This window comes from Syngnathus floridae, chromosome 13, assembly GCF_059516105.1.
Source record: "Syngnathus floridae isolate MCC-2025c chromosome 13, RoL_Sflo_1.0, whole genome shotgun sequence".
Taxonomy (NCBI): Eukaryota; Metazoa; Chordata; class Actinopteri; order Syngnathiformes; family Syngnathidae; genus Syngnathus; species Syngnathus floridae.
In genome coordinates this window covers 14,549,132-14,575,000 of record NC_142425.1, presented here as the reverse complement: position 1 = coordinate 14,575,000, position 25,869 = coordinate 14,549,132, and the positions used below count along the sequence as shown (strand labels likewise).

At 48.3% G+C, this 25,869-nt stretch overlaps 1 protein-coding gene across 3 annotated transcripts in view; it reads right to left on the bottom strand.

Moving 5' to 3' along the window:
• The window catches only part of LOC148389118 (discs large homolog 1-like protein), a 34,104-nt gene that overhangs the window by 6,424 nt on the left and 1,811 nt on the right, over positions 1-25,869 (bottom strand). For 2 of the 3 annotated variants that reach the window (XM_088393534.1, XM_088393533.1), the window contains exons 3-14: positions 24,735-25,470; positions 24,465-24,522; positions 19,263-19,592; positions 7,988-8,041; positions 7,319-7,369; positions 6,709-6,833; positions 5,681-5,850; positions 5,451-5,587; positions 4,945-5,089; positions 4,491-4,623; positions 3,316-3,472; positions 3,124-3,226 (exon numbers count right to left, since the gene is read on the bottom strand). In XM_088393534.1, the coding sequence (XP_088249660.1) occupies positions 3,124-3,226; positions 3,316-3,472; positions 4,491-4,623; positions 4,945-5,089; positions 5,451-5,587; positions 5,681-5,850; positions 6,709-6,833; positions 7,319-7,369; positions 7,988-8,041; positions 19,263-19,592; positions 24,465-24,522; positions 24,735-25,470 (2,199 nt within the window). Of the gene's footprint in view, positions 1-3,123; positions 3,227-3,315; positions 3,473-4,490; positions 4,624-4,944; positions 5,090-5,450; positions 5,588-5,680; positions 5,851-6,708; positions 6,834-7,318; positions 7,370-7,987; positions 8,042-14,819; positions 16,957-19,262; positions 19,593-24,464; positions 24,523-24,734; positions 25,471-25,869 lie in introns of those variants that run through there. The other variant, XM_088393535.1, reaches the window with a different exon arrangement.

Genomic DNA, 25,869 nt, shown 5'->3' with positions numbered 1-25,869 from the left:
AACAAGTGCGCCTTTCTTAACAACACTTTTCTCCTGGCGTAAAAGTGTAGACGGTAAATATCTATCCAAAAAATGGCATCCTTTCTTGGTTTCCCACAATATTGAAATACGACTCGGGCAATTATGCTATGTGGCCGATGGTACGGTACGTATATATTTGATCACAGCCAAAATAGGTCCAAGCATATGTGATCACTTTGGTTCCAAAGCCTGCAGCAAGACTCTCTCTGGTGGAAAAAAAATCCAATCAAACCAAGCTAATTCGGTTACACTTGAGGTGCATAACTAACAGGAAACACACACACACACACACACGCCAACCAAAGCTATTAAGAACCTCTCGATTCGTTTTTTTTCCCCTCTTCTTCTTCCTAGGCATAAAATCAGCCTCTTGGCACATTCTGAAGACAATGGGTATCCATTGCTCAAAGTATTTCACGCAAGGAGGAGGATAATGATAGAAGGAGCACCGCCACTCACGACGACAGTCAAAGTGACCTTTTGGAGGAAATCCATTTTTTTCCCCACCCAATCACTGACCTCCGTCCATCTTTGCATGAGCATAGTTTGAGTCAACAGACGCAAGCACGTGGCCTCAAAACTGTGGCGTGGGATTCAAAGCAAGACGGCGGACACAACCACAAACAGGGGAAAGGACACAAAACAGAGAAAAGTGACTTCATGTACGAGAGCTAAATGAAGGGAATTGGCCACAACTAAAGAAAAGCACTGTTGGGAAACAAATGAAAAGAAGATTGTCACGAATCAACTCAAGAAGAAAAGCAGAGGTGCTCATCCTCTCTTATGTTGCATGTGACAAATGGCAGGCAGGCAGGCAGGCAGGCAGGCAGGCAGGCAGGAAGCTAGCGACTGAGTCCTTTCAGCTTTTGTCTCTTTCAACGGTGGTACTCACATGCTGACGGACGGAGGGCAGGCTGGGCGTGCTTGCTTGCGTGCTTGCGCGCTTGCTTGCGTGCGCTATGATGCTGATGAGGCGACTTTTAGATGAGTGTCAGTGCATGGAGCAGTCCCACCAAAAAGCCAGAGGGAGCGCATAAAAAGGACCGAGAGTTCAGAGCACCTCCACGCGTGAGCCTGCTCCAGTGCAAATATGACAAAGTAAGTGTCGAGATGCAGAAAAAAAATGTGTGTGTATTTCAAAATCCTTCCAGTGCCGCTTGGCTGCTACAGAAACAACAGATGCTAAGGCTCGCTCTCTAGTGCGCTCCTCTTGTTCGCTGTGGCCGCTCCTCCCACTCTGACAGCAGCTTGCTTTAAGGCGCAGACAGCCAGGCAGCCAGGCAGCCACGCAGGCAAGCAGCCATGCAGGCAGCCACGCGGGCGGGCAGGCAGGCAGGCAGGCAGGCAGGCAGGCAGGCAGGCAGGCAGGCAGGCAGGCAGGCAGGCAGGCAGGCAGGCAGGCAGGCAGGCAGGCAGGCAGGCAGGCAGGCAGGCAGGCAGGCAGGCAGGCAGGCACACACACAGACACACACACAGACACACACACAGACACACACACAGACACACACACAGACACACACATGCACACGCGGGCAGGCAGGCACTGTTTCCTCAGGTCACTCATGCAGCAGAAATGCGAGGTGATGCCAGGCTCTCCTGCCCTACTTTGGCTCAGGGAGTGACAGTCACCAACACACATCTTCACAAAAAGCTTCAGCAAGCATTTTTCCTTTTGATTGGAGGGAGTTTTCACGAAGCCCTCACTAATAAGTACTGCGATGGCCGAAAAATAAACCAGTCAGGGATGCGTTTCATCTTCAGTCATGACTCTCTCTCTCTGTCCGTCTGTCTCCGCTCTTTGAATTGCTCTAGTATGAATTCATTCCCGGCATGTTTCTTTTCACTTTCAACTTGCGCATCACGGTCAACGAGCATCATATCTCAAAGTGTGTGAAAAAAGGGAATGAAAAGCATGAAACACCACGTACGCATGGGTAACGCGATTGCGCTCTCAACGTTGCTGTGATCCATCACACGATAAGATGGACAAATGACAGACCTCCGTACAAACGTTCAATCTTGAGCACACAACCACGGCTCATTTTTGCCACGAGCAAGCCTCACCGCGCTTCATAACAAATAGACGGCACGAGCATATAGCGTCATAAGCGGACTAAGGCTAGCGGAGCTCATCCCCTGCGCGGCACCTCAGCATTGCTGCCGACAGACACGGACTGCGTCTGTGTGCGCGTGACAGTGACCGTTGCGTGTAGTCCATGTGACAGTTGCGTGTAGTCCGTGTGACTAAGACGCAACGCAAACAGAAGGCTTGACTAGAGCAGGAAAGGAAGGGGGAGAAGAGCACATTTGAAGCTGCCAAATCAGCTCCTCGTTACATCCAAACCCATCTGCGCCTGAAATGATCGCCGAGGTGAAAAGGTTCTGAAATACACAACAAGGATGACGAATCAATATTCCATGGCTTCCAAATTCACCGACCGCATGGAAGGTCAAAAGCACCAACGTTTGCCCATTGGCTGTACCTGGGGCACTGGCGCACTTGGCCCCAACCCAAATGTACTCAAGCGCCACTTGCAGCCTGCTCCTTTCTTCGCACCACCTCTTAATCAATCCATGTTGTCCCACTACTTTGCAGAAAGAGCTTCATCAATATGTACGTAGGTATTTTCTGCGCCATCATCACTTTGGACATACGTATGCATGTATCTGCACTTGTTCTGCATTCGATGACAGCAGGTCGTGTTCCTCGTATAAATAGTAACAGAAGGATCAACAAATAAACACACACAGCATGACTCACTCACATTCGAAGGAAGTATCTATGTGCACCTTGGCATGTTTATGCGGCGGAAGCAGAGGGCGCACCGCAGGTCGCTGCTCAGTATTGCCACGGGAGCCGGACAAACACGGCCTTCGAAAGGACACGCACGCACGTGTGCACGCAGGCACGCAGGCACGCAGGCACGCAGGCACGCACACACCAATACACAGCATGAACAGAAGGGCTGAACGAAGCTCATTCAACGGTCACTAATCAGCACTATAGGAATCAAAAAGAAGAACGAGACTGAAACCATTCCCGCTTTACTCATCCTACATTAGCCAGGCCGTTGGCACTTGGGTCCGTCCGGTCCCACTCACCTTCCGGTTTATACTGCGCTACGACGGTGACCGTTTGTCCCGCGTTCTTCAGAGCCGCAGCCGCCTGCTCGTGCGTGGCTGTCGACAGGTCAACTCCATTCACCTACATCCAAAGACACGTACTCGTAGTTTGAGAAAGCAAAGAGCCAAATCCGCAAAGAACATCTTGGCTTTGGCTTGGCCCCCACGTACAGAGAGGATCCGGTCCCCCTTGTGGAGTTCCCCACAAAGATCAGCTGGACCACCAGCCAGAATGAAGGAGATGAATATTCCTTCGCCATCTTCCCCTCCAACGATATTGAAACCAAGACCCGTAGACCCTCGTTGGAGCAACACACGCCGAGGCTCCCTGAGGGAAAGAATACAAGACGCTTTTGGCGCTTCTCAACTCGATGGAAAAAGACATATTTTCATTTCAAAACAGGCCCTCCCTCAGTGTAGAAGCATGTCTACAGCGGTAAAGCCAAGTTAACCCTATGCATAAGAAGGGAGGGAGGGAGGGAGGGAGGGAGGTTTGGGAGGGAGGAGTGACAACATCAAAGAGGAAATACCAACAGTTGTTAGGCTGGAAAGAATTCTTCTTGGTCTCACATTGTATCACCTGTACATGAAATTTCAAGAGGGAGGGCGAGCGTTTGTATCCTATGCACCCGAGATGGGACGAGGCATGCATTACGGTTGAAAGAAAGATAGAGCTCACTACGGTTGCCCAGTAGATGGCGCTACCGTATCATGAAATTCAAATGTTCAACATTATGAAGCACTATACTGTGGAAAGCGTAGATTTCAGGGTTAGGTATATCCGTATACGTATAGATATACGTACACGTCTGCATATGTAGACGCGGATATACACGCACGCACGCACGCTCGCACGCACACACGCACACACACAGGCCACCACCACGAAGCTCGGAAAGAAAGAGCAGACATCCAAATGACCATTCGGCAGTCAGTCTGCAGCTTATCCGATTTATTATCGTGAAAAGATTGCGATTGGGCAAAAAGATGATGACGTTCGGAGTCATATTCTAGTAACCACGGTGACGCCAGTTGAGTGACGTGGATTGTGATAGGCTGTAATCCTCCCATTAAAATGGATTAAAGATAGTAAAGCAGCTCCGACCCGACCCGACCCAGAGTGAATGTGCACGTGTCTACGTATGTGACCTCAGTTTACATGCCGGATGAAAATTCTGATTGCCATCTGCCAAACTGACACAAGCATGCGCACGCACGCGCACCCAAACACATGGACGCACGTCACGACCTTGCAAGCAGAGGTCAGGCGGTGAATTTGGGCTCTCGTCAAAGGTTAACCTTAACATTACAAGCGTTTGTCTTTTGTGCACCGCCGCGTCACTTACCTTGTGAAGTCGTCATTTTCCGTCACCGACCTGGGCATCGGCGAGTATCTGGGCGTGGTCAGTGGGGCCGGGCTAACGGACTGGCTCCCGCTCATGTAGGGGCTTATGTGATTGTCATGATGCGAAGGGTAGGCTGGGATCAAAACAAAAGCAGGTCTCCTTCATCATCCAGTCACATCGTGTTAAAGTCAACATCATGAATGAGCACTTCAGACTGTCCTGAGCATCTCATCCTATCAAAACTGTGTCGCGCTCGACCAGGTTTTCCTTTTTTTGCAGCGGTCGCTTGAGAGGGTGTACTCCAAATTGTGATTGGTTATTTTCCCAGCCTGTTTCAGAAATTTGGTTCAAAAGCATGTCGGCAACATCAAGTAGAATAGCTCGGGCTGCTATTCAAGCTTGCGTCTGTCACCCCCCGCAATCTATTTGAATGGAACAGCAACCGGATACTTACAATTGGTGACATCGGGAGGAGGAAAGGTTTCGTTGATAAAGACAGAAGTGTGTTTGGCCACGCGGAGGTAAACAACATCTGGGGTTGACTTTAGGGCCGCAACTGCTTCCTCATGAGAAACCTCCTCTAAAGAAGATGCATTTACCTGGGGACACATCATTAAATGGATGGATGTGTGTATTCAATCATTCCGTTCTATTCCATTCTATTCCGTTCTATTCCATTCTATTCCATTCTATTCCATTCTATTCCATTCTATTCCATTCCATTCCACTCCATTCCATTCCACTCCATTCCATTCCACTCCATTCCATTCCACTCCATTCCATTCCACTCCACTCCATTCCATTCCACTCCACTCCATTCCACTCCATTCCATTCCACTCCATTCCACTCCATTCCATTCCACTCCATTCCATTCCATTCCATTCCATTCCATTCCATTCCATTCCACTCCATTCCATGTGTTCATTGTCAATAGTGATTGAGATGAAAAGCATACTTACAGCTACAAGTTTGTCCCCTATCTGTAGCCGGCCATCTTTTTGTGCAGCACCCCCCTCAATGATCTTTGTCACATAAATGCTGTTGTCACCTGGAACGTGTTGATTTCCCACTCCACCAGCTATACTAAATCCCAGGCCTGAAAAGAAACAATCAACACTTGAATCTTCTGAAAATGGACTTTGTTTTTCAATCAATCCATTTGCAAGTACTTGTGTTTGTCGTTCTTTACCTTTGGGTCCTTTGACGAGCTTGATATCCACCATTTTATCGGTAAGGCTCTTCTTGCGTCGTACGCACAGTCGGACCAAACCTCCGGCATCCTTGAGTGCCTCCACCGCCCCGCTGTGGGTCACTTCCCTGACGTCGGTGTCATTGACCCGGACGATGGAGTCGTTCACCCTGCGCGAGCGACAACATCGTAAGAGCTGCACGGGTAGCTATTCAAATCAAATCTGAGGTCGTCGTAAGAGCGATTTACAATTCAAATGGGCAGCCGTTGAACAAATGACAGCATCCTCGTTTCTTCCGTTTCCTGTGCCTACTTAAGGTACTACGTTTGCTCCGACCAATATAATTCACGACAACGTCGACGGCTCGGACGGCTGGCCGTATTCCAGATAGATGTTTCGGTCTAATGTGGAGGAAGGAGCTGACCTTGAGCCAGACCAGACTGCGGGCAGCATCCCATCAGAAATCAATGTGACCGACCGGCCAGCCGGCCGGCCGGGGGGAAGAAAAAAAAAAAAAAAAAGCTATGGCTTGCAAAAAAAAAAAAAAACAAGCACGTGTTTGATATGAATGATGGAGTCTCTTGCGAAAGGACAGCGCTCCGACAAGAACTCTTCCGAGAATGAAGAAAGCACAAACCCCGTCGGCCCGCCCGCCCGCCGGCCCACCGGACGGCCCCTCCCCGCGTAAATGGATTGCGCCGCCATGACCGTCGTATTTCTTTCAAACGGGTAAGCCGTAGCTTACGCTGGGCCGCCGTCGAAACTCCGGCTTTCTTCTGACAGAAAAGCGTCACGGTGGCGAGGGAGTGACGCTTTCATTGACGTAGCTTCCTTTTCCCTGATTTCAGGCTTAACCCGCTTTCTGATGGACGCCTTTCCCGAGACTTTTGTTGCCGTGAACCGAAATCCCTTCACAAGTTGCCCAAAACGCTGCTTTGATCCATTCCAACTTCAACATAGTCGCTACGTATTGTCTTCTATTATCAAATGAAAGGATTTTGCGCAGGGATGTGCGCGTGCCGCTCACTTGAGTCGTCCATTCTGGGCCGCGGCCCCTCCGGGTATGATCTTGGTAATGAAGATGGACGGATCTTCTCCAATATGGGGATTGTCAGTCCCTCCTGCAATACTGAAGCCCAAACCTGAGTTACCCTGTGCACAAACACAGATGACGGGGGTCAGCGTTTTCGCGGCAACACGGCCGCTACGTACTAGTCCTAATACAAATACTAACAAGCCACGAATGATTTGGCACCGTTTGTTTGACAGTGTTGGGTTCTTTCTTTCAATGTGTGAATGGCTGTGGCTCATTTTGGTTCTCTATTTGCGTGTATGTGTCTTGAAAGCAGTGGCACTCGAGCAGACAGATCCAGGTCACAGGAGAAAAGAAGAAGCAGCCAGAGGAATGAATGGATGAATGAATGGATGGATGAACGGATGAACGGATGGATGAATGGATGAATGAACGGCAAGAGAGCCTCAGGGAGAGAGAGACAAAGGAGAGTATCATTGAGAGAGGAGACACGACAACGCACAAAGGAAGGAGACGTACGGACGGACGGGGAAGAAAGGAAAGAAAGTTGGAGGAAATAGTCGTAGCTTTAGTATGGTATTGGTAGAAATCCTTCTGTTTTTACCCGCTCCAATGTGATTTCCTCATATTCAAAGTCTGCTTCTGTTCCATTGACCTGATGTGGAAACAGAGAATGGGATTTGTGAGGATGAAAGACAAAAACATCACAAAGTCTGTCAACTCAAATCAGATGGAATGATTTCATATTCTGGCATCCATATATGAACACAAGCGGCATCCCGACTAATCGCCTTGTCTGTAATTGGTGCTTTCACATGAGTTGAGACTTCATTTCCATCATTACGCCACGTACAATTGCCAACAAGGAATATTCATTGAGATTATTCTCGGACACTCAAATATTTACGGCATCGTGGAAAAGAATCATTTCACGTGGAGTTGTCATTTTTAACCTTTGTGCTTTTCTTGAAATGATATGGGATAGTAAGCGAAACGTCACAAAAGTAATCTCCTTGGATTTCAGAGCAATTACATAATCAAGTTGGACGCCCATTTGCTGTGGCTGGCAGCTGGCTAGCAGTAAAATGACATCTGGGCCCATATTATTCTGGATTCAACCATTGGATCCAGAGGTAACCAGTTAGGGCGGAACCATTTCTGGAAATCAAACCAACATCACAATGTAGCAAACTGAAACACGCACCCACGCACGCCCGCACGCCCGGGTCGCTTCTTTTTTCCTCTCCAAACATATTTTGAAAGTGGTACTCACATATGGGGGGGTGTCCACACTGTCTGTGTTCACCACCAATGGAGGGGGGTTGGCCTGCAAGATACAATAAAGTGGATGAATTGATGGTCATGACGGAAGAAAGAAGAAGAAGAGCCCTGCTGCGACAACTTACTCGTCTCATGTTTTGGTACAGCATGTCGAGTAGAGATGGCTAGCATGAAGCCGCCGCGTACACCACATGGCATACTGCGCAGCCCTCTCAACAGACAATACCGATTCAAAGCAGCATCGTCATTGACGAGGCCCACTCACTCAATTGACGTTCAAAGAATCCACTTGCACATATGTACATCATTGATTTGCCACTTTGCAGCGATGCATCAAAGTGCATGATATGCAGCCGGAAACAAAAAGCCAAGCTCTTTCTTGTCCATCTACCTGCGATTGATCAGAATACGTAGGGATGAAGCAGACACACACACACGAGCTTTCCTTCTTTTCTGCTTGGTCAATGCTCTTCCTCACTCAATCACATTGAGTCCCTCATGGATTCCACCTCTCCTATTTTGCCCCATCTCAGAGCATATGGACGCAATCCGATATTGAAGTGGTCTCCCATAAAGCAAAAATCCGCCAGAAGGAAAATTTGAAGCTCACTGTGTGTTCATAAAGCAAATGAAGTGTCCAGCCAGCATCAGTGCAACAAAGCAGGAATAGCCTTTATCGCTCAATACTAATCTCAATCTCTCTCTCTCTCTCTCTCTCTCTCTCTCTCTCTCTCTCATCCATCCATCCATCCATCCATCCATCCATCACGTCCCCTGATCTCTCGCTCGCCCGCCCGCCCGCTCGCCTGCTCGCTCTTTGTCTCTCCCTCCCTCCCTCCGTCTGTCTGTCTATGTCCCACCACGTGTCAGTCATGCTGAATGGATGCTTGATCCCACACGGGAAGCGAAAAAGAGAGAGGATCAGAGGGATTAGTCGCATGGTCGGGAGGAGTCAAGTCAACAACAGCAACGAGGAGCAGAAGGTGCACATGCCTGCGACCCAAAGGCACAACAAGTTCTTCGTCAGCCTTTTGGAATTGAATATTCATTCCTATGTTTCCCCCCAAATTCTGAGCAAAAGTGGTCAAGCGCACTTTGAATTCACTCATCTAAGACTTACAAATGGATGAAATGTCTACAAAGGAATTCATCTCGTTTCGTTTTGTCATTTGTGAATCTTACTTTCATGTACGTACCAATTTCAAATCTTTTATTCATTTGATCGGATGATTAGAATGCAACATAGTATGTATTTTGCATCGAGTTGTTTTGCAACAGCTTGGTCTTACCTGAAAACTAAGGCCTGAACACTCACGTGAAAATGTCCAAGAAAGAACGCAAATGTTGACTAAGAGGTAAGAAGAAAATGCCAGCGTATGTGCAAAGCAGCTTGAATAGGATCAGAATCCCGACTCTGGTCAAAAAATCACAAGAAGAGTTTTGACGCTAAAAACACTTCTCAGGTGTCTTAGTTCGACAAAAGGCGGTCAAAAGGAAATAGCTCGCAATTCGACAGCACGCGACGGCTTTTCGGAACTTAGGGCTGTTCCTGCTCTTTGGAACTTTCAATGTGAATTGGACGCAGGCCCCGATGGCATCCAATGGATTAGCAATGAACTGCTTAACGCGATCCATAGCGGTTGCCTACGCAACCTACCTACCTACCTACCTGTACACGTACATGGGCTCGTATTTGCGGAAAGCGCTGCGTGTGAGCGGCGGGGGGTTCCACAGAGCGGACGTCCCACAAGTAGGAGTCATTGGGCCAGGGTCTGCTCCCGGCCTTTGCTTTGCTTTTGCTCTTGGTCACAGTGTCTTTCAAGTTTTGGAAATGTCCTCCTCCAGCGGCCCTGTTGGCTAGCTGCGTGGGCAACGTGCTCCAGCCGTAACCACCCAGAGCTGAACACAGCGCTGTCTGTGCCGACTGAAACGGATGGATGGAAAGAGACTGCGAGCAGTGCGGCAGAGGAGGAGGAGAACATTGAGATTGGTAGTCCTGGAACAACAAATTGTGACTGTTGGAGTGACTCTGCTGCTGCTGCCGCTGCTGATGATGACAGAGTTGATGCCACGATGGCGAGGAAAGCGGGCGACCTCCCGAGGCACGAGGGAGAAAGTGTTGCCGATTTGGAGAAAAATGCTGCTGCTGCTGCTGCTGCTGCTGCTGCTGATGACTCGGCCACAGACAGATCTGATGATGGCTCGCGGAATGCAGGAGATGATTGGGTGATTCCGGCGCCAGCTGGTAGCTGTGTAACAACGGCGGCGGCGGCGGCGGCGCTAGATGACATTGACTCGGGGACGGAATGTGGTAATAGCTGGGTGAAGGCGAAGGAAGAGGTTTGGGCGAAGGACAGCCTTTTGGACTCGTGTGCTTGGGCGAGTGGAGGGGGGAACGCTGCCATTGACTCGTCTGGACTTGCAGTAATTTGGGGCTACGCTTGGAGTGATGATGCTGGCTCTTGCCCGACTTGACCTTCCCTTTGCTGGATTTTCCCTTGGAAGAGCCGGAGGGCTTTTTAGGGCTACAGCAGAACTCGTGGCTGTGGAAGTAAGTGGTCATATCGGCAGGAAGGCCGCATCCGTGGCGGCCGCGTCTTCTTTCCTTCTTACCGCTCGATCGCCTCGACAGGGATGACAAAAGAGTCGCTCACATCATGTAGGTCAAGGAAGAACTGAAAGCAACGTCGGACTTTTCCCCTTCCTTCATTTGTCTCCTGCGTCCGTTCCACGTTTGCGAAAAGCCTTTCCGTGCCTGCGACCTGGGCTACGGCATGAATTGAACAAAGCCACGTCTTGAAGTGTGACAATCAACCTCAGGTGGGCGAAGCTCGCTTTCCGTCTTTACGTTAGGACGGAATGGACGCAAAGTCTGTCCCTGCATCCCAAAGGAAGACTTTCCTTTCCACCAACAGGCTACAGGCTACAGGCTGCAGGCTACAGGCTACAGGCTACAGGCTACAGGCTGGGCTCCAGTTAGCAGTCTCTCAGATAATGCGCATCCTCCAAGTTCAGTAGGCACTTCAAACATACTCCAGCTTTGTTTGGGAAATCCAGGGACTCCACTTGCAATCTTGCCGATTTATATTCCAGAAGGGAACCCATAGCTAAACACACGCACACACGCACGCCTTTGGGAAATTAGAGTCCGAAAGAATAATCAAGACAAAAAATGCTTGCCTTGATCTTCAAAACTTGACATGAGCTCACTCACATCTTTCTTTTCAGATGCTCTCATGTTTGTGCCTCCTCGCTCTTGCCGTCCGTCCGTCCGTCCGTCCGTCCGTCCCCCTCCGTACAAGTGGGATGCGCTCTCGCTCGTCCCGGACCGGCCAATTAGGAGCTCGGGCGCTCTTGTGCACATGACAGCAGCCAGGCGTGACTAATCGATAGGAAAGCAGGGCTCACAGCAAAGCGCTCGCCGTCAGCGTGGAAGAGTATGATGCGTCCCGAGCCGTGATTGGTGGAGAACCTTTTTGTTCTTCTTCTTCATTTAAAGCAAAACATGGCAAGCCGGGTCAGGTGCCTGAGTGTTTCTATGCACTGACCTAGTTACTTACAAAAAGGCATCTTTCTACAATTCCAATAAAGTTGTGCAAACAGAATACAATGATGTGCGAGAACATTTCAACTTGTATTCAATCGATGACTAGAACCACGACGGAACGCAAGCAATCGGTGTTTAATGTATGCATTAGTCTTTGAAACTTTAGCGTTGAAGGCTATAGATTTGTTTTCTCTTCTTCCTAGCTTTACGGTTGAGGAAATGAAATGATTCCATGACGTTAGCGCCCGCCCGCCCGCCCGCCTTTGGCCATCTACAGCTGGTATTTGACAATGAACATGGCTTTGTGATTTCTATCAATAAATGGCTTTGAGGCCCAAATCTATAATGTCAGCTTGGCACACGTTGCTCCTCGAAAGAAGATGGCGTATATAGAAGCGTCCGCCTACATAAAGAAAGCAGGGAGATGATGAGGGAAAGGTTGTTTTATTGTTGCGCGTGTACTTGGTAAAGTGCTGCCAGGGCTGTAGGCTAGCTAGCTAGCCGCAAGATGATGAATAGCAAGATGAATAGGCAAGGCAGTTGGCAACACAATGTTAAATGAAGCCAAGACTAAAATATTGCTTGGAGGCAAGGGGTGGGGGGGCAGGCAGGGGCTGCGAACAAGCGAGGAGCGGAATCAGGCCATTACTCTATGCTGCCATGAAACCAGAAAAAAAAAGACAGGGATCTTAAAGGACTATTTGTGAACTTGCCGTGTGTATTTTCTGCACTTTAGCAGTATGCATGCAGTTATGATTCTCAACAGGTGAAGGCATGCTTCCGGAGAAATGCATTGAAGACCAATCATTAAGATCCTTGCAGCAGATTTCGCACCGGCCCACATGCAGCCATCCATCCAGCCAGCCAGCCATCCAGCCATCCATCCATCCATCCATCCATCCATCCATCCATCCATCCATCCATCCATCCATCCATCCATCCATCCATCCATCCATCCATCCATCCATCCATCCATCCATCCATCCATCCATCCATCCATCCATCCATCCATCCATCCATCCATCCATCCATCCATCCAGCCAACCAGCCAGTCAACCAGCCAGCCAGCCAGCCCAGCAAAGCCAGCCAGCCAGCCCAGCAAAGCCAGCCAGCCCAGCAAAGCCAGCCAGCCAGCCAGCCAGCCCAGCAAAGCCAGCCAGCCAGCCCAGCAAAGCCAGCCAGCCAGCCAGCCAGCCAGCCAGCCAGCCAGCCAGCCAGCCAGCCAGCCAGCCAGCCAGCCAGCCAGCCAGCCAATTCAGTGGGCCGGACCTGCCAGCTATTGGCCATGGCTCAACTGTGAGCGTTTGCTGCCTCCAATTGCTTGCTTCTATTAGTGGAGGCCAGTAGGTGGAAAATAAGCAAGTGTGAAGCCTCACCTCTTTATGTTTACAATTGTTTATGGTGCATGGCGTCAGCAGTCCAAGGCAATACTCAAATGAGCAAATGAGCTACTGTGCCCCCCCTCCCTGTGGTTTTGCCTTTTTTCATGCCAAACATTGCATGCATTTATAAATAAAGAAACAAAGAAATCAATCCATCCATCCATCCATCCATCCATCCATCCATCCATCCATCCATCCATCCATCCATCCATCCATCCATCCATCCATCCATCCATCCATCCATCCATCCATCCATCCATCCATCCATCCATCCATCCATCCATCCATCCATCCATCCATCCATCCATCCATCCATCCATCCATCAATCAATGGATCTTCTGTTCATCCTCCTCCAATATATTACATTGCCCTGTCAGAGCAAAATGTACTGTATCGGTGGACCAGGTTCACAACAGAGGCGATAGATGAGCAATTCCACTCCCATTCATACCTTTTGGTTGACTTTAGCAAGGATGCACGTTCGCGCAGAGCCCCAAAAAGCACATTAGCGCAACATTTTCTGTGCTTGTGTTGCATTACACAAGTCATTAAAATGATTGCTCATGGACAGAGAAGAGGCTAGAGGGAAACAAGTGCAAAGAGTCGATAGCGAGACTGGCTGTGTGAGGGAGGGAAGAGTGTGAACTGATATGAAAGCATCATCCCACACACACACACACACACACACACACAAGATGATGCAACACCCCAAACTCCTATGCACTCATTTGACTGTGTCGTTGCATATACGTATGTGCACAAGTGTTTAAAAGCCTTGAGGTCTTTCTTTTTGACTTTCTCCAAACCCGCTTTCACAGACAGTTGACATTGACTAGCGCAAAGTCACCCCCACGTTGATGCCTCCTCCAGTGATGTCCAACGCAATAAAGCGGCTCAGGTTGTAAACATCTTCTCTAGCTTTGGTCACGCCCCTAAAAAACTGAAAACATGAAGGCCTCCCTCCCTCCCTCCCTCCCTCCCTCCCTCCCTCTTCGTCTTATATACGAGTCCATTTTCAGACACCTCAGGTAGATGTGATCAAAAAGAAGCAGGTCTGAAAATGGGTTAGCACTCAAGTCATGCTTTTCATGGTCACCTTTTTTCAGAATTTTTGCACGTATGGCTCCCTATGGCAAAATGCAATAGGTCTGTCTGTATAAAGAGTGCAATTGGTACTATTGTTCTTTTTCTATGAAATGAATCCTAAAGATTGTCTTCATCATTTCATATTTGCGCTTGTCAACATTTCTTTCCTCCCCCTTGTGCTATGATGTACTCGAGTGATTGTCTCTGAGTGTGCAAGTAAGCTTGTGGGAGGTGAAGGAAGAAGCAAAAGGATGATGATGATGATGATAAAAATACAACTGTACTACTCTAAAGATAGCCACAGTCCTTTTTTCGACATCACAACCAATTTGAAATGACTGAAGAATGGCTTTTGAGCTTGAACTTACAAAGTCTTTTACTCCAGGAGGCTCTGGGCATTTACGACTTCAGCGGCTTATCATACAGCTTTCATTTTCCGGACCATCTACGTATTTGAAGCCATTTTTTGGATTCCAAAGGCTTCCTTGCTCATCTTATTGAGCCATCTTATTGAGCTGTGTCCTTCCTTCCTTCCTTCCTTCCTTCCTTCCTTCCTTCCTTCCTTCCTTCCTTCCTTCCTTCCTTCCTTCCTTCCTTCCCTCCCTCCCTCCCTCCTTCCGTCCTGCACTTCCACTCGCAGCATAGCTTCTTCTCGAGGTTCACAACACGTACTCGACTTCGTCGGTCGGGTACGATGGCAGTAGCTCACATCAACCCGGATCCGACATCTTCGATCCGATCTCTGCCACCGCCCCCATCTCCCACCTGGCGCCCCTCGAGCGCAATTCACAGTCGAGACATGCGTTACCTGGCTAGACGTAATGCAATCGGTGAAGGCGCTCCTCTTGGAGAAGAAGAGGAGGAGCTGCTGCCAGCGAGAGGAGGACGTGGAAGGAGAGGAGGAGGCAGGAGAAGAGGTGGATGGGGAGGAGTTGTGCGGCGCTGCCAGTTCCTCTGAGGAGCCACGCTTTGGTCCCTGCTTTGCTTTGACGCCCAGCCCTGCACCTTGGCCCCCAGAACTTCCACCTCCCCTCCCGCTGCGGGGGTACAGAGTATTGTTGCCAAAAATATAGTTCATCTTTGCCTGTCACCTTCTTCCGTCTGTCAGACAACAAAGTGTTCACGTCCAAACGCTTTTTGTTCTTCTGTCCATTTTGGATTTGCTATCAAATGCAGAGGACAAGTGATGAGGCACAGCAGTAGTCTACAGTGTTTTCTTCTCCTTTTGTTCCACGAGAGCAGATGTCAGATGAAAAGCTTTTTACAATTGGAACCTGAGCATCTCGGAGCATGCGGTCCATTGGATAATCCACTCTTGGTCCAATCTTTGCTTCCTTTTGCCCATGGTCTCCAGAACCCAAGTCTATAAATCTCCAAGTGGACAATCAACAAAGAGGGAGCGTGCGAGGGAGCGTGCGAGGGAGCGCGGGCCGGCCGGCCGGATGCCACGCGATTATTGAATGGGACTCGCCAGTTATTTCTTTAGTCTTCTTCCAAAACAAGCTTCTCTCCACTTCCTCTTCCGAGGAGATGGCCGGTCAATCTGCCTTGTGCCGCGCTCCCGCCGTACGAGCGGCTGACGGACAGACAGATGCAAGGAAGCAGGTGGAAAGATGCAGGCATCTCAAGTGGGAGGATGGACGCTTTGCATCATCACGCTGGAACTGGTCAGGGCTTCCGACATCTCTCCTCTCATCTCATCTCATCTCATCTCATCTCATCTCACTCCAAGTCACTCTCTTGACGTCTCACAGTTGATTATTGGATCTCTCCTTCTCTCTCTTTTGCTACCTCGCGTCCAACCCACCCACCCACCTAATCTCTTCTCTCTCTCTATCTCGCTCGCTCTCTCGCTCGCTCGCTCCAGCCTGCTAAATTGTTTCGTAGACTCTTTTGAAGGTGCAATTTGACACCTCACTCCCTTCCTCAGATACGATGCTGGTTGAAGCCACGCCTTTAAACGCCAAACAACCACTGATGACAAATCCGATTCTCGATACAAGCACACCAAACACACGACTGCAGTGGCACGTCCAGGCAGACAGACGACGCAATGATGCCCGTTGCTGGCTGAGGTCATGAAAAGCACTTCCAACTTGTGGGATACCTCCTCATCTCAACAAGCAGAAAGTAAGCAGTAAGTCTGCACATTTCATCATTGCATTGGCTTGATTTGGTGAAGAAGCTGACTGACTCTCCCCAGGCTTTTTGCACATACTGCAGCACACAGCTCTCCCACGCACTCTCACATGAACGCAGAAGCATGCACGCAGACGGACGGACGGACGGACGGAGGGACGGGTGGACGGACGGACGGCCAGACAGACAGACAGACAGACAGACAGACAGAGAGCAGACCCCTGCATGGCTTCTTGCTGGTGGACACTGACTATGGCGAGTCTTGTCAAAATGACGATGAAACTTTTATCCACGTGCACAAATTGTTCTCCGAGTTTCCTAGCACAATTGAGCGTATTCTAGCGACATAATCCCAATCCTCAGAGAACAACTGGCCAAAGACATCAACAGCTTTTGTATCATCCCCGAGGATTGCGCACAGGTGGAGCAGGACCCCAGTTACAGCTTCTTCCTGTGTTTCCTTGGGAACGGTATCTATGGCAACAGCTTTCTGGCTCCCAAAATACACCTACGACTGCAAATGTATTGAAATGTATGGTTTTGCTCCAAATGATGTTTCTCTAACTCGATTAAAAAAAATGCACAGACGTGTGCGCATGTGTGTCTATAATGGGAAGAGAAGGTTAGAAAGATCGTAGCAAGGCCATGGAACCAAGCCAAAGCAACTGTAGCTTTGCCATCAGGCTTGAGGGGAAGACATTCTTCTCACTGAGGCAATTGGAATGTGAATATGATTGAAAAAAACATTGCCAGAAGGTGCTGCTCGAGTACACAAGCATCTGGTAGAGTACAAGAAAGATAAGCACCTGCCCTGCCGAGCTGCCTCCCTCCCTCCCTCCCTCCCTCCCTCCCTCCTTCCCTCCCTAATGTGGCTCTCACTTTCCCTCTCTCTCTCGCTTGTCAAATGTCAGCGAGTGAATGAATGCCAGCTCTATTCATATTTCATGACCAATTAAATAAAAGCACACATCATGCATGATTTATATCTTTATCCTCTTAAGGTTGCTGATGGCTAGTTATGGATTATCAAGCACACAACGCAGCTTTTAACAGCGATCCGAAAACTTTGCGAGGATCGTACGCAAACTCTTGCAGCCATCAACCAATTTGATTGTTGTTTCGAACAATACAATGCCATTTCATTTCGTTGGATTGCTAGAAACCAATCGGGTCCTTCGTTTCTGCTGGGAATGTGAACAATTTTGCACGCGTATGTACGTACGTCTTTTTGAAACCATACTACAACACAAGGCGATAGATGTAAGCTGAAAAGTATTCCAGACAGCAGTCAGATGAGGAGACTGTGCTCTCCTCTGCTCTCCTCTGCTCTGCTCTTTGGGTATTGGTTCCTAACCATTTTGGCTCAACCCCAGCTCTTCCATTAGTCCTCTGTTCGATTGTGTGTGTGTGTGTGTGTGGGGGGGGGGCTAGCACGCTGCCACTCCCACTCCTAAAAGGAACGATATATAGGTAAGTAGGTGCTTATCCTCGATAGGAGATTGACTGATTGATATTGGAGAGAAAGTGGGAGACAGTGATTTCAATTTTTCACTTCACAGGACGAGAAGAAAATTGACAATCACGGTGGCTTAGTAGACCTATCCATTACAAATTGGAGAAAACGAGAGGCATTATTATTGGAAAGAAATGAAACCATATCACTTTGGTGCTATTGCAAAGAGGCTGCCAACATTGTTTGAAACATTTCTTTGCAAGTCAAACTGCAGCGTGTCCAGGCTCTTACTGTAGCTCATTCAATTGACACACAGAGGGAGTTGAATTGACCAATGGAAAATGAATGCTGCCGTCTAGAAGTGGCAGTCCTCGAACTGGTGCTAGCTCAACCGGTATGTTGCGAGGATCATGGTTTTAGCTTTGCCGCACGCTCATCAGAGGTTAGCTCAAAGACCTCTGCTGCCTCCATCTGTTTTAAAAGGAATACTACAACCAAATGCTGCTTCACCAAACAAGGACAGGAAAACAAGTCAAAACAAATATTACCAGGTGGCTATTAGTGATGGGGAAACAACTTTCCAATTTGGCTTTTGACGCTTCTCGGTGGCACTAAAAGTGGCCGGCAACGATGGCACAGTGTACGGACGGCCACTGTGGTGTACGGCCACTGTGGTGGTGCTCCTAAAAGTGGCTGGCAATGAGAGCAATGGCAATGAGAGCGATGGCAATGAGAGCAATGGCAAGGAGAGCAATGGCAAGGAGAGCAATGGCAAGGAGAGCAATGGCAAGGAGAGCAATGGCAATGAGAGCAATGGCAATGGCAATGGCAATGGCATGGCCACCGTGGTGTCGCTCCTGACGCTTCCGCAACCGGGCCAGGACAAACCTATTCACAAAAGTAAATCAACTATTTTCCTGCATTGCACAAGCCTTCTTTATTTTCTCGTTGATGAATAACGCACACAACACACACGCACACACACACATCTTACAGGTTGAAAAACGAGGGTATTCTTCTCACACGGACAAAAACAGACAGCGATTGCAGTAAAAGCAGCGAGATGGGAACGTGGACATGTGGAGAACAAGATGGCAGATCCATCTGTCATACACAAGCACGCCAGATCAACCAACAGCAATGTACAAGAAGAGGACAGGGACAACATACACAGTGCCAAGGCAACAATAGAACACACATGCAAAAAATGGAGTGACGGAGTGAGTGGGGACTCAAGCCACAGGAGGGAGCTAGGAAGCAACAGCTACTAACGTTGAAGCGGACTTTGACACCAAGGTGTCAGGAAGTTCGAAAGATGAGATTCCATTATAGGAAGGGCTCTCCTCACAAAAAATGGGCCAGTCTCTGGGATGCAAACAAATAATCATTGGATGAATGGATGGATGGATGGATGCAGCAAGTCAGGTCAATACACTACTGAAAATACGCTGCACTCAAAAGCTGTTGACCAGCTTCATTGAGAATCCGTGTATGGCATCAATTCCAAAACAAACACATTGATTGAAAGGTCCCAAAATGTGACAAAGTTGATACTTTTCAAGGCAATCTCAACTACTGGCCATGTTGTAAAGAGAGAGCGAGAGAGAGCGAGAGAGAGCGAGAGAGAGAGAAAAAACACATCTGAAACAACTTTGTTACCTGAGCGGGTGTGATGTGCGCGTGAGTGACATATCCGTGGACGTGCTGAATCTGAGAGAGCTGTCGCTCGGCCACCTGAACCAGCTCGGCCCCACGGAGATGGCCGCGGCGACCGAGAGAGCCGGCCCTGGTGAGCGAGTTTCCCGTGTCCCTGGCTTCCAAATCGCCACTGTGCCTCCTCTCTCTTCTCCAGGTGCCCTGATCCATCCCTAGCCTCCCGAGAGTCCTCGCATCACTCAGCTCTTTGCTCGGGTGCTGATGGCAGCAGCTATGCTGGTGGAATTTTGCCGGGCCTTGCGACGCCCCTTCCTCTCCCGGGTATCGATACTTCTAGAGAAAGAGGAGGATTTGGGCGGCGAGCAGATAAGGGAGTAAAAGAAAGAAAAACAGATTAGGATAAGGGGGGGGAAAAAAGAGCGATGATGAGCAGATGTGGCAGGGAAGCAGGAAAATAAGCTTCTATTCAGGACAAGAAGCAGGAACAGAAATGCTTCCATTGGAGTTCTAGTAAAGACAAGCGGCAGAGATAGAACTAGTTATGGTGCAAAAAGATGAAATCGAAAGGCGAACACTCGCGTTTGCTGGCCCGCCCATCTCATTGTGGCTGAAGAAATGCCATGTACATTTATCGTATAGATAGATATATACGTATATATATTTGTCTATTTAGTTCCTGGAGATTGGAAGAATGGCCGACATTTGAAGATACAATCGTATCAAGCGCCAAAGTCAGACAGTCACACATACACTGGGCAAGTCACCATTGCCACCTCGTAAATTGTCGTATTCCCTATAAAACGGTGGAAAAGTGTCCAGCAAAAGTATTCCAGTCAAAACTTTGCTCCAGGCCGAGCCTTAGGTCCATGAAAATACGATTCGATCCGATTTTTGCCAGCATCAGTTAGCATGCACGGATTAGCCACACAAGATACAAAAACAAACGCGAGGATCCACGAGAGCCAGCGCGTACAAACGACTCCCCAAAATCACTTTGGAGGGATCTTTAATGATTTATTGCAACTGTTCTTTTTCCGGGGTGGAACGCTTATATAACGAGCATCTTCAGCACTTTGAATAGAAAGGCCATGTTTTTCTGCTGCTGGAGAGAAGAGCTCGGGTGCAAGCTCCAAATGAATTCATGATGAAAGGTTAGGTCAAACACAACAAATGTTGGGTGCGGGTCATTTATGTACTTTTGGCCAAGCAAAACCGCGGTGCCTGTAGACGGACCCCAGTGCGAACATATCGAAGAAGACGTACGTAGGAATGCCAGGAGGCTGTCCCAGTCTTGTCAACCCATGAACAACGTGGCTAGATTGGCAGCAGATAAAGCACGGCGCTGTATTTTTCCTCCTTGCTTGCTACGTGCGCGAGCGAGAGTAGGAAGCGGCGTTAGTCACGCTCGGTAAGATCTGAAAGCCGAAGCGGCGAATCCTCTGCCGTAAGGGACACGCGCGCAAATGCTGCTTCCTTTCCTTTTTGCTTGTCAACCTCTTGCTGCTCCACACTGAATCCCCATCTTTAATAGGAATCCAAGAGTTGCAGCCAGATTCGTTTAGGATAACGGATTAGGATTCACTCATAAGAATGTACAAATGCACAAATGCTGGACTGTTACGATGTACTTTTGCAAACGATTGTCCAACGTCAACATCAAAACGCTACGGCGAAAGCAAACGACCGGTCCATTCCAGATTGTATCTACACCACTTTGAACTGCGGCCCTTGATTCCGATCGCAGTATCAATGGAATCTCTTGTCATCGCTTTGAATTGACAGACCGTATTGATAAGGTTTACAGACATGTGGGCACTCTCGGGAGCAAAGAGATGCGCCTGTGAGTATTCTTCTTCATCCAGGTCATTGAATCAATCCCAGCTGCACTCTTCTTGCTGTCTTAGACTCTCATTTACGCAGAAAGATTTAAAAGGTTCTATGTACATATTTTGCAAAACGAAAAAAAAACATTGTGATAATGACACGATTCCAGATGGTTTTCAAGTGAGTCCAAAACAATCCATCTCTTGCTTCACTGACTTCTCCAACCAGTCAATTGACAAACTTTCATTCCAGTAAGTTCAGCTCAACCACGTGCACCTTCACATTGTTCCACACAAACTTACAACCTACCTTGCATCCAAACATCAGAGATATGGTGTTGTTGGTGCAAGCTACTTTGCAGTGGCACAACATGTGGCTAACGTTAGCTAGCTGTTCCTGCGCTGGGGGGGCATCCTCACCTTCACGCATACATTTAACCATGCACACCGTCACACACGCGCGCACACACGCACGCACGCAGGCATGACTTATTTAACCGTGCTCCATCCTCCAATAACTACCTCCCCCCCCCCCCAGCGCCTGGTTGTGGTCCTCAGCTTTGGCAGGCCAGCATCCTCTCCTCCCTCTTGCTGTTCATGGCTTTCATCTTCACCATCATATTGCTCAGCATAATCCTCAGATTGTTAGGAAGCAAAGTCAAACATGTCCAAGCCACTTGCGTGTAGAAAAAGATGTCAGCACGTGTGTGTTTTTGTCAGCATCTGCGTGCATGTGTGAGAGAAAAAGGAAGTGTGTGTGCAGGTGTCAGTATGGATGTCCCTCGTCTTTGTAGCAGCTGTCCCAGCCATCCATCCATCTATCCATCCATCTCCTCTCCTCTCCTCTCCTCTCCACTCCTCTCACTAGCTGAACATTGCCTCTGTTATTCTATCGCTATCCTCCTCTCTCTCTCGGTTTTCCCTTTCTCTCCCCCCCCCCCCCTCGCTGTTTGCTCCACCGCCTCTCTCGGCCCGCCTTTTAACAGCAAGATCAACGAGTGACAGAAAGAATCAGACCCGCACAGCGGCGAGTAGGAAGAATAGATTGCGCTCATGTTCCCATAACGTCGTTTCCTTGGTCTGTGCTAGCTACTTGCATCGCCTTGTTTTGTCTTGTCCGGTCATCTAGGTAGAGAGATACAAAAGCCAAACAGTCTCTGTGCTGACAAAAGGGGCTGTTATTGCTTGCTCGCACAGCACAGCTCAAGCTTGATTGGACGCAGGCTGCAGAATTTGGGAATTGCATTTACTACATTGAGCAGTCATGAGTCCAAGCATAGTCACAGTATATTGCCACAACAATTACGGATCATATTTGGTGAAGACAAGAGTCGTCTTAAATACAGCGACAATATCAAAATGAGGAAAGAGCAAAGAATAAGGTTGAGGAAAAAGTCAAATAGACATGTTTGAAGAAAAAATAAAGTGACAGAGAAACAGAGAGAATGCAACCTCATATGCCTCCCAGGCATGCACTACATGTTAACATTTGTAGGTCAGCCAGCACGGAAATAACTATGCAGTGTTTGTGTGTGTGTGTGTGTGTGTGTGTTCATGTTGTCGGTGTGAGAGTCCGTTGAAACGATGGAATATTTGAAAAGCTCCATTGGTGACAGACAATTCCTCATCCAGCACAATCCAGACTTTCAAGCATGATAGCATCATCAGCTCTCGTTTGTTTACGCTGCAAGAGTATTTTATCTTAATGTTTAGCGCAACCACTTTATCTTAACAGCCTAATTAACATTAAAAAAATATATATATATCAAGTTATACACTGGCCCAAACATTGTGGCTGTTTTGTGATACATTGCCACTGTGTGGCTAAAGTTGGATACAACAGCCTCTGAAGAAGTTTTTATGTTATGTTTTTTTTTTTTGGTTTTCATTGACTAAAATAACTTACTAACTTATAACTCTTAACTGTACAAGACAAAGCTGTCAGCACTGGCAGAATATTACTGATCATTCTCGTAGCGGGCAAAAAGTCTCCTTGACAGTAGCGGTAATTAATAGTGCTTTCAAAAATATTTCCAACTAATAGTTTCTATCATACTACACGAAGGTACATTACATTGAGTGGAGATGTCGACTTTTGATGGTCCATCTTGACATGGAGCACTCGTGGTAGCCCAATAGCTGTCAGCCCTACAACAGGAAAGCTCATCCCGACATCGAGTGACTTCACAAGTGCTCTAGCGACACATTGGTTGGAGGACATAGATGGATCGATAGATGGATAGATAGATGGATAGATAGATGGATAGATAGATAGATGGATAGATAGATAGATGGATAGATAGATAGATGGATAGATAGATAGATGGATAATTAGATAGATAGATGGATAATTAGATAGATAGATGGATAATTAGATAGATAGATGGATAATTAGATAGATAGATAGATAGATAGATAGATAGATAGATAGATAGATAGATAGATAGATAGATAGATAGATAGATAGATAGATAGATAGATAGATAGATAGATAGATAGATAGATAGATAGATAGATAGATAGATAGATAGATAGATAGATAGATAGATAGATAGACAGACAGATAATCCTGCTCTTCTGCAAATGTCCTCAAAAATCTTCAAGCTAATTAGCAAGCTTTCCCATGACTTCTCCTTTTCCCAGTGACAATGCACGTCTGCACTAGGAGTTTAGAAGGTTTGTCCAAGGATTGGCCTTAGTGAATCCCACTCTCGTTATTTTCTTTCTCTCTCTCTCTATTTGTGTGTCCTAAAATAGCTCCACCTCACTAAAGTCTATAAGCAGCCTATACTAAGCTTCTTAGGAGAGACTCTTGCTCTCTTGGAGCACAGGAAGCCAGCAGCAGCATCAGCAGCATCATCATCATCAGCAGCAGCAGCAACAACAGTGATGACATACAATAGGATCAAAGAGAGGACAATAAGATAGAATAATATCATTATTAAATGTTGCATCGACGAGAGGCAGCACAATCAAGTATTGTCCAGCTGTCTTTTACCGGGCGGGCCTCTGCTGGACACACCCTGTGTTTTTAATCCATTATCCTAATGTAAAGGTACTTTAAGTGTAATTAAATAGAGCAATGCAATACTTAATCCTAGTAGTCTACTTGTGTGTGGCGGGGGGGGGGGGGGGGGGGGGGGGGATTCAGGGGTTATGATCACTCAGAACCTCAAGATAATACTAAAAGAGTGGCATCATCATTTGGTAGCGGGCCGCACAAGACAGAATAAATAAAAGCCTCAATCGTAGTCAGGATGCATCTAGCCACAACAAACTACAATTGACATTGTCCACGGCGGGACCCAAACCAAAGAGCAAGAGCTTACTAATCAGCGAGTGGCTTTCCATGAACAGCAAAAGTGCAACAGAAATGTCTTACCTTGACCCCTCTCTGGCCAGGGCTGGTGGGAGAGGCCGTGACTTTCAGAGGCCCGGGGCTGGTGAGGGTGAGCGAGCGAGCGAGCGAATGAGTGGGTGGGTGGGTGGTTGGGTGAGTGAGTGAGTGAGTGAGTGAGTGAGTGAGTGAGTGAGTGAGTGAGTGAGTGAGTGAGTGAGTGAGTGAGTGAGTGAAGGAAAAAACAAATGGAGAATGGTGAGCACACAAATCCAAATGTTATCAAACAATAAATAAGTTCGAGTGCTTCAGTACCTCTTCAGGGGTCCTTTGCTTGGTGGCACTGAGGGACTGTGGCTACCAAATGGAGCTTTGCCGTTGCTCGGAGTCATAGGACTTGATATTGGAGTGTTTTGGCCTGAGCCTTGACCGTCTGTAACGCTGTCGGGAGCTGGGCCGCTGTCAGGAGTAGCGCTAGCTCGGCCGACTTTGTCTGAGTCAGACACTAAGCCTTGGATGGTTCCCAAGACCAGACTTGACACAGTCGCTAGCTCACTTGCACTGCTCGGAGAAGCGGGCGAGCGTTCTGAGGGTAAAACGGCATCGAGAGGGGCCTTTTGATCATTTTGTGTCATTGACGGAGGCTCTGCGCAGGTCGGGGACGAGGGCTTGGAAATGTCCGCATCCTGGATTGGAGGAGGTGGGGCTCGGGACTTGACCTTGGACGCTTGTGACTGAGCCATAGGAGGCGGCGGCGGCGGCGATGAAGGGGACACCGCTTGTTTTGTGGGTGTCACGGATGGGATTGGAGGAGCAGGAGACTTGATTGACTTGGGTTTGGGGGATATGCATTTTGGCTGGCACGGTTCCGCTGAAGCCGGGCTGGAGAGCTGACTGGAGGTGGGCTCCGGCACCGGCACCGGCACCGGCTCCGGCACCGGCACGGCTGCTACTAGCTTGTCAGGGGAGGGAGCTGTCACGGTGTCATTCATCAGCTTGCTTGAACTTTGGCTGTCAGCGTGGACCGTTAACTCATAGTACTCCTGAATGTCTGCAGGAAAACAAGAAAAGATTCATCCAAGTTCAACACAAGGAATGTCACGTATATCTACATATGATATAGATTTGTTTTTTGGCATGTTGCCACTTGTTGCCACTTGCTGTCAACTGACAATGACCTCACAGTTGCCAGGGCTCAGGTCACAAGCAATCACAGCTCACCACTTTTGGGGACGAGATTTGAGTGAACGGGCCAATCGGTGGTAAATCTCAGCACCCCCAAAAATCACTACACGCCAGTGTTTTGAATTTTCGAGATGCCATCTTTTTGACATCCGCTTACGATACAAGTGGCAACATTCAGCTCACTTGACAATGACTCCAGCCAGCCAGCCAGCCAGCCAGCCAGCCAGCCAGCCAGCCAGCCAGCCAGCCAGCCAGCCAGCCACAC